The 8,402-nt window shown below is 52.3% G+C and overlaps 1 protein-coding gene across 3 annotated transcripts; it reads right to left on the bottom strand.

Moving 5' to 3' along the window:
- Positions 1-1,327: 1,327 nt before the first annotated feature.
- On the bottom strand, positions 1,328-7,973 carry LOC149851685 (ecto-ADP-ribosyltransferase 5-like). 3 transcript variants are annotated; one of them, XM_090030491.1, is made up of 5 exons: positions 7,743-7,973; positions 5,417-5,538; positions 4,073-4,771; positions 3,713-3,745; positions 1,328-1,851 (listed from the first exon to the last, which is right to left on the bottom strand). In XM_090030491.1, exons 2-5 carry the CDS (start codon positions 5,484-5,486, stop codon positions 1,745-1,747), a joined length of 909 nt encoding a protein of 302 aa, XP_089886617.1. In that variant the 5' UTR covers positions 5,487-5,538; positions 7,743-7,973; the 3' UTR covers positions 1,328-1,744. The 3 variants fall into 3 exon arrangements, with proteins under 3 accessions (XP_089886617.1, XP_089886616.1, XP_089886618.1); XM_090030490.1 differs by having other exon boundaries at positions 7,896-7,963; XM_090030492.1 differs by lacking the exon at positions 7,743-7,973 and having other exon boundaries at positions 5,417-6,194.
- Positions 7,974-8,402: the final 429 nt, after the last annotated feature.

Here is an 8,402-nt window from a genome sequence, read left to right as displayed (position 1 = left end):
AACCCCAGTCGGCAAGCGCCTTTCCGTCACTCTTTGTGCTGTGCCCGCTGTGGCGCTGTGCCCCTACTGGGCACAGGGAACCCCAAGCTGCTGGGGAGTCCCCGTGAGGCCTCCTCTCACCCCTACAGCCTCACCCGGTCCTCCGGGGTAACTACAACCGAAACCCAAGCCAACTGGCTAGAACACAAACAATACAGAGCCTCCCCGCTCATAAAGTAAACTCCAAGCCCCTCTAGGGCTTGCAACCCTACTTCCCTTTAGGGTATCCTCATCCCCAACATCATCGCAGCCGGTCAGCACAGTAAGGCTGCAACCACCAACTCAGGCCACTCAGCTCTGCCACAGAGCTCCTGCTCCTGTGGCTGCCAGAAGGAAACTGCTCTCTGGCTCAGGCCTGGGCAGTTTATAAAGGCCCGGCCCTGCCCCCTTCTGGTCACCTGACCTATCTGGTTGCTGCAGCAACCAGCACCTGAGCTGCCTCTGGTGATTGGCAGCTCCTTAACCCTCCATTAGTCACAGGACATCTCCTTGATCCTGTGATACTAATGTTTATGCAGATGTATGATTTGTGTTTATTTTAAATTTAATAAAAAAAGAAAGAATCCTGCCCAGGGGAGCCCAGGATGCTGGGTTAATGAAGGTTTATACTCTTGCAGGAGTGGAAGGCTGCTACACGCTGGTATTTATGTTATAGCCCAGGGGCTTGTACTTTTGTTGTGATTACCGGTGGTTTGGGGATGAGGCTATAGGGGAAGTGTAGGCCTCATTAGTGTCCAGGGGGGCACTTGACTGCCTTGAGCACTTAGGGAGGCATAGAGGGGCCAGGGGCCTGGCACCAGCAAGGGCTCAGCCACAGAGGGTCCAGGGGCCTGGCATGCAGGAGCTGGGAGCTTGGTGACTAAAAGGGACAAAGGAAGCTAGTGCCTCAAAACCAGGTCCTATCCCATGTGCCCAGGCTAATAGGCTTTACTAAATTAAAGGGGTAAAGGCCAAGGATCCCGAGACCCCAACAGAGGGAAAATATACTGATAACACCTGTGAGTCATGGGGTATGGTAAAAGGACAGTTTGGACCTATGCAATTAGCCCATAAGGCTTTGAGTGCCCTACTGGGCACAGCTGATTGCAAAAGTCCAGCCAGGGGTCATAGAGTATAGAGGCCTAGACAGGGGTCTGGGGCCAGTACAACTGGAGCCAAGCAACGGTTCATGGGCAGCCTCCCTTTATTTTCATTTATAAGCTATCAAGGCATGGCAGGTGAGATAGGGGGAGCACCCTAGGGGCAGAGCAATGCACAGTCACGGAACCACCGGGGGCGTCATGGCCAACCCTGGGCCCCAACCTGTTACAGACTGAGAGAACTGTAACTGCAATATCACTTGACCACAGGCAGTAACATCACAGTGTGAATGATAAGGAACAGAAAGATTTCACAGCTTCACAGCCTTTTAATGCAGTTATCAGATGACATATGGGATTAGAAGAAGTGATTTATTCAGCTTCCCTATGGCCTTGCTTTTGCCCTGTGGAGCAGTTTCCACATAAAGTAAGCAAACTTCTCACTGTGGTGTCATTAAGAGCAGCACACAATCGAAGCTGGTGCGGCAGGTATCAGTCACACTACCCCACATCCCCTTGGAGCACTGAGATGGAAGCAGAGTAGGTGCATGCCTCGTGAATGCTCTCAGCAAAACTTGCTTTAAGGAGGAAGGGAAGGGTCTGAACACTTAGGAAGCAGCAAACACTTAGAAAGTAGCAAACAGCTTGAGAGCAGCAGCATTGACCAGGAGAATGGATCCTCCAAACAGCGAGGGGCTCATCCGGAGGAGGAAGGTGATGCCTTGGTTCAAAGCTGTGAATCAGAGAGAAGTGTGTCAGGTAGTGGTTGGAAATCATTTCATACTGACAACTGTCTCTGACAGTGAGCACACAAATCCTTCCCAGGTCCCAAGGGAGGTGTTTGTGCCTGAAAGGGAAGTAGAATCCAGGAGACTCGGACTTGGGTTTGATCAGGGTCACTCACTGCTTTGTGCAGACATTTCACTTGCGTTTGTCCTTCCTCAGGCTCCTTGTCCCTTTGCTGGTCCTTCCTCAGGCTGATTGTCCCTTTGGCCACCCAATTAATAATTCATGTAGACCTCCTTCTAGCCCTGTGCCCTTTCCCTGACTAACATCCATCTCAAATTTCCCCCAGGGGTAATTTTGGAATAACCTGCCTGTCGCAGAGCACTCAGGTGCCCCGCGCCTGAGAGCAGAAAACAGACCGGGAGAGACCCCTAGTGGCAAGAAGAGGGGGCCCAGCTGCCAGTTACCAGGGCAGCCAGAGTCACAGGTGCTGGTTGCCAGGACAACCGCTGGGGAGCCAGCTGACAGGAAGGGGCAGGGCCTGGCCCATATAAGCCCGGGCAGGAGACCAGGAGGGCAGAGGAGCTCAGCCAGTTGGCAGGGAGAACCTGGACTGTGTGAACACTCCCTGGTCGCTGCTGGGGCTGGAGTGTTTTTCCTGGTAGGGATCGAATGTTGTTTGGCCGGACAGTTTAGCTTTTTATATTATAGCCCAGGGGCTCTGTGTTTTTGTGTTTGCTGTTTTAACTGGAGGACTGGGTGAGGCTATTAGGGGTTGGAGGAGGCCTCATAGGGACTCCATGGTAGCGTGGGAATCCTGGTGCCAGAGAGGGCACGGCATTTTGGGGTGCACTGACCCCAACCCCAGAGCAAGGGGGAAGTGAGGAGCCCCAGAGCAAGGGGAGCAGTGAGAAGCCCCAGAGAGAGGTCCGTGAGGAACAAGATGCCCCAGAGCAAGGGGGCAGCAGGAAATCTCAGAGAGGGGGTCATGAGGAGCAAGAAGCCCCAGAGCCAGGGGGAGGAGAAGCCCCAGAAGGAGGGGTGGTGAGAAGCCAGGGAGAGAGAGCAGCGAGAAGTCCCAGAGACGGGGGCAGCGGAGTGTCAGGAAAACACGGGACGAGACAGGGTGGTGGAAGCCCAGGGAAGTCAAAGAGAGGGCCGAATTACAGCAGGGCCCAGGAAAAAACCACATCAGTACCATCTGCGAGGCTTGGGCTGCAGTGCAGGGAGGAAAAGGAGCCGCAGATAGCACCCCTTGGCACCAGGGCAAAAAAAAGAAAAAAAGCAATGGGCAGCCTCCCGCTAATTGCATCTATTAATTAATCAACTAAGATTAAGGCATGGCAGGTGAGTAAGCAGGCGGTTGGCCCATAACAGGAGGGCAAAGCCACTGATATAAAGGCTCTCGTAGAAGTACTCCTGTCACACTGCCAAAAGGGAGTTTCCGCCTCATTTCTAAGTGCAACCCCTTACCTCAGTGTGATAAGATGGTGAATGGCAGGGACAGGGAAAGGGATCTAGTCATGGGAACAGAAGATGGGGGATAGGCAGCTGGTCTAGGTGATGGGGACATGCATTTAGGGCGATATCAAGGCAGAACTGGGCATGTGAGTCTTTAGTGCTTGTGGGGGATAATTCCCTTACAGACTTCTTCACTAAAACCAGATGCAAGTAGAGGTCCTCCAGACACGGGGGAATTCGGATGCTACAGGGATGAGGGACACAAGCATCCCTGGATTCCTACACAGGACCTACACTGAACCCCACTTGTTTTGCTGTGCGTGGCAGGTTCGTCTGGTCATGGTGGTCTCAGCCTTGTGCAAAAGGGAAAGTCTTTTTTGTATCAAGAAAAACAAACCCATTCCTACCAGCGTTGTATTCACAGCTCTTTTTCTTCTCATCTGAAAAGGAAGCAGAGGACATCAGTGAATAGTAGTCAGTTCAAACAGGGCTGTCAACATCAGTCTGGTCACTCTATTTAGGGTTGAATCTAGTAGAGCCCTGGACAGGCCAAGGAGAGTCCCATGGGTGATTTTGTGTCCTGCTCCCATCACCTCATGGTGGGGTGTGAGTGTCAACTGCAGCTTCAGAGACCGAAGTCTCCTCAGGCTCCCTAGTCTGGGGCCCCCTCAAGCAGCAGGATCGTCTCTTTGTCTTTACCCATCCTAGTGACAAGTCCCATGTCATAGTCCCCATAACCACCTGACCATGTTCAGCCCAGTACTCACTTCCCAGGTAGGCACAATTAAAATGGCTGCAGGTCTGGTTGGTGCTTCGGAGGACAAAGCTGTTGTCCCCATCATCTCCTGGGAACACCCGGAATATCTCCTGGATAGGGATTAGCACTTCTTCTTTTTCTTCAAAATAGGAGAATTTCTGGATATCAACTCCAAAACAGGTGTGGATGGTGAAGAAGGTGTCAACACCAAATTCTTCAGCTTGAATTTGGTTGAAAGATGAAGAGGCAAAATACCCAAACCTCATGATATCAGAGCCGTTTTGCTGATGTCTAACTTCATCGATTCCCCTGTACACTGGTGCTTTGTACATCACATTGCAGCTCTTTCTTAGGAGCTGTAAAGCTCTTGTCAGGTAGTAATGAATGGCTTTGAAATGGAAATTGCTGTTGTAGGTAGCACGAGAGCTCCCAGACTTCTGTACTGCATCATTCAGTTCTCGATTAAATGAACCACTACAGTAGGCTATAATCGCTCTTCCATATTCTTCCTTAAAGTCCTTGGGGAGATCCTTGGCAACAGATTCCTTCACACTATTCCATTTTTCTTTTGATTTGTTCCACTCCTCACGCAGGGTTTTGTGAACTTTCATCTCATCTTCCATCAGTCTGGGGGCAGCTTCTTCCATTTCCTCAGTACACCCGATATACTGGTCATCAAAGACATCAGGCATCAAGGTGATGTTTGCACCTGGGGGGATAAAGCCAAGACAGATTCATGATGTAGTGTTTTTCTCTAGTGCTCAGTGGGCCCTGCCAGGGTCACTGCTCCACACCCGGGGCACGTGTTGGAAAAGACAGCTCCTGCCCTCAAGGGAGAGCACAGGCTAAATATGCAGAACAAGCAAAGGGTGAATGAGAGGAAAGGAAACTTTGTTACCGGCGTGACCCTGTCTGACCTCAGCACCTGACCGACATTCGGGGGTCTCATAAGGTATTGCCATTAGGAGAACAGTTTGGTCATGGGGGCAGGGCTGTGTGATACAATCCTGTTCACTTGCAAGGTCACTTAGTGTCTAGAGCAGGGCTGGCAAAATACGGCCCACATGCCAGATGTGGTCTGCCAAGGGATTTGATCTGGTGCATGGTGGCTTCCTTGGTCTCACCCAGCCCAGGCATAGGGGAGAGCCTAGGCTGGAGTACTGCATCCAGTTTTGATGCATACAGCTGGTCCCACCACCCCCAGGCTGGGCTGCAACCCCGGGGGAGTGGAATAGAAGAGGCACAGACTGCAGGAAGTCTGCCAGCGGATGGCAGACTGCAGGAAGGGGGCTGGACTCGATGTGGGGTGCAGGGAGAGCAGAGTACATCACAGAATTAAAGAGAACAACTTTACCTTCTTGACTTTCAGCTACATGTGCTGTCCAGAAACACAGGCAGACGAGGGTCCATCGAGTCCACACCATTCCCACTGCTAATGAGGGGCCGGAGAGAAATCCAGCAGGAGCAATAATGGACCTGGGCAAAGCAAGCACAAATCCCTTTGTCGTTGCTTCCCTTGACTGCACCCTCAGCCCCAGGAACCAGGATTTCCTGTGCAGAAACTTCTAATTGCTTTGTTGGTGTCTGGGACATGACTTGTATCTCACAACCTGAAGAATACCAGCGTGTTGCTGGTGCATGCCAGCTCTTCTGCCCTTTCCCAGCCAAATACTCCCTGCTTTTTCCACCACTGCCCCACTCCACAGGCAGGTCTCTTCCTCCCTGGTCATGCACCTGTTATAACACATGAATCTTAACACTGAACTGTCCCCATCACTAGAGAAGCTGGGCTGGAAGGGACCTCCAGGGGTCATCCCGTCCAACCCCTGCCTGAGGCAGGATCAGCCTTGTCCAAATCAGGCCAAAAAGCCAGAACTGGTGAATCCTCATAGAAGTGCCATCACCCCTGCCCATCTGGCCCCAGCTCCCGCACCAGGGTCAGCAGCCGTGGGTGAGTGACGGGAAGCACAGTGGTCAACGTGGCTGTTGCTTGCCCTTGCTGATGGCCCCTGTCCACAGCGAGGCTCTGTAGTCTGAAATTTGGTGGTGGGCCCTGAACCCCCTCCCCTCCATGGATGGCTATAACTGCAACCAACAGACAGGGAGAGCCTGCAGCACTGGGCCCTACTTGCAAGCCGGCTCCAGGGGTAAAAAGCTGAACCAGGAACAGGGGGTAAGATCCCAGGTCTGCAGCAAAGTACAAAATTGCAAAATCCACCTGGTTGCAGCCCAGCACCCATGTTTGGGATCCTGCTGCCTGCCACTTGCATCGGTGTTGAACAGATATGATGTGGAAGGATTTCTTTCCTGCTCAACCCCTTGTCAAGAAAAAAAATGCAAAAGCAATGCCACAGCCCAGGCTAAACAGTTCAAAGGGCTGCTGGACCAGACTCTCAGTGCCTGAGTTGCCCTGTAGGCTGCTGCGCAGAGGAAGGGCTGCTGCAGGTTGCATACAAAACCAAAAACAGGAAACAGCCAGAAGTTTGTAAAGAACTTCACTGTTGACTTTCACTGTCAGGACGTCCGGGAAGGTAGAGCAATAAGAGCATGTTGACACCATGGGGGGCAATAGTAGATACAATGGAGGGCAGGGCCACATCTGGAGTCCTGTGTCCAGATTTGGGCCCTCCACTACAGAAAGGATGTGGACACATTGGAGAGGGTTCAGAGGAGGGCAAGGAAAATGGTTTGAGGGCTGGGGGACATGATTTAGTCTACAGAAGAGAAGACTAAGAGTGAGGGGGGTTGAATAGCAGCCTTCACCTCCCTGCAGGGGGTTGCAAAGAGGACGGAGCTGGACTGGTCTCTGTGGGGGCAGATGACAGGACAAGGAGCGACGGGCTCCAGTTGCAGCAAGGGAAGTTTGGGTTAGATATTAGGGAACGGTTTCTCACAAGAAGGTTAGTGAAGCAGTGAAGCAGTCTGCCCAGAAAGATGGTGGAGTCTCCAGCCTTGGAGGTTATGGGGACACAGATCAATGAAGTGGTGGCTGGGATGATGTAGTTGGGGCTGGTCCTGCTTTGAGCAGGGGGTTGGACTAGATGCGACTCCTGATGTCCCGTCCACCCTCATTGCCTATGATTCTGTGATACAAATCTTGCTGAAGTCCAGAGAAGGCTGATTTCAACAACCTCTTAATCTGCCTTACATTGATGTGTGCCTGGGCATGGGGGTGCTGTGCCCAGGACCCCAGCTGCACCCACAAAACTGCTCCTTGTTTGACCCTCCTTTGATCCCCATTGCAGAACACGTGACTGCCCCAAGCCTGAAACCTGGTCCCAAATCACCGAGAGGCTGAAACAGTCCAGGGCTCAGGGCTGACTTGGAAACCAAGCAGACATTAGAGCACTCTCCTTAGGAAGGTCTTTCTTTCCTTCTTCCTTTTTTAATAAAAACCAGCAGAATCAGGACATCCTCTGCTCCAAGGAGGGCTCTGGGTTGTGCTCCCTCATGCAACCTTATCCCCTTTTAACAAACCCTTCTCCCCTCCCCTCCCCAGAGCAAAGACGACAGAAAAGGGTGTTGCACATTCCAGAAACACATACAAATGCCATGCAGAAAAGCAAGGCGAAACCCAGGAAAACTGGCCCGAGCTCTGGCTGTGAAATAATCGTATTTGTATTGCTAGTAGGCTTAATATGTACGTAGCCGACACACTGGGTAAAACACGCGGCACTCACTAATGCAGGTGCTACAGCTGCGGTTTCTTGCCCACACTTGCTTCAGTGACACCTTTTGGTGCAGCTCGTTGGTGTTCAAGCATGCTTCCTCTTCCTTCCCTGAGCCCTTGCCCTGACCTGTAAGTGAAGACAACCTGTCTGGAGAATGCATACATTTTCCAGTGGTCAGGAGCAGGTTGGCTTCTCTTTCTGGCCTTCGGTGTCCCCATGAATTGCTGAAGATGCTGTGATGTTCCTGTCTTTCCTGACCGAAATAAAAGAAGCGTCAAAAATTGTTTGCGCCTATAGTCACACTGCTTCCTCTCTGCTCTCCCTCTCAGAGGCTGTACAATGATGGTATTTCCTGCCCACTCCTCTCTCCCCACCCCAGCAGGTTTGTCCCCCAAGCCGTGGGGACTCCAACACTGACCTTGCAGCTTCCTGCAGCCCTTCCCTCGGGGGCAGAGCAGTCCCTGGCAGCGCACGTGGGACTCAGAGGATCTCTGGGGCAAGAGGCACCTGCAGGACGGCGCCTCACTTGTTGCTTCTGCTTGGCCCCTCCGGCTGTATCTGCCCAGCGGCTCTGTCCTGCTCCCAGGTCAGGCTGGGAACTGGACCTGGCTCTTTCCCTGCTGCCAGATGTTCAGTGTGCAGCACCACACGCCTGTAATGACCCAGCTT

This window comes from Crocodylus siamensis, unplaced genomic scaffold (genome assembly GCF_052110815.1).
Source record: "Crocodylus siamensis isolate JL-2025a unplaced genomic scaffold, ASM5211081v1 HiC_scaffold_493, whole genome shotgun sequence".
NCBI lineage: Eukaryota > Metazoa > Chordata > Crocodylia > Crocodylidae > Crocodylus > Crocodylus siamensis.
Note: the sequence above shows the minus strand (reverse complement) of the source record. Positions and strands in the feature narration are given on the sequence as shown.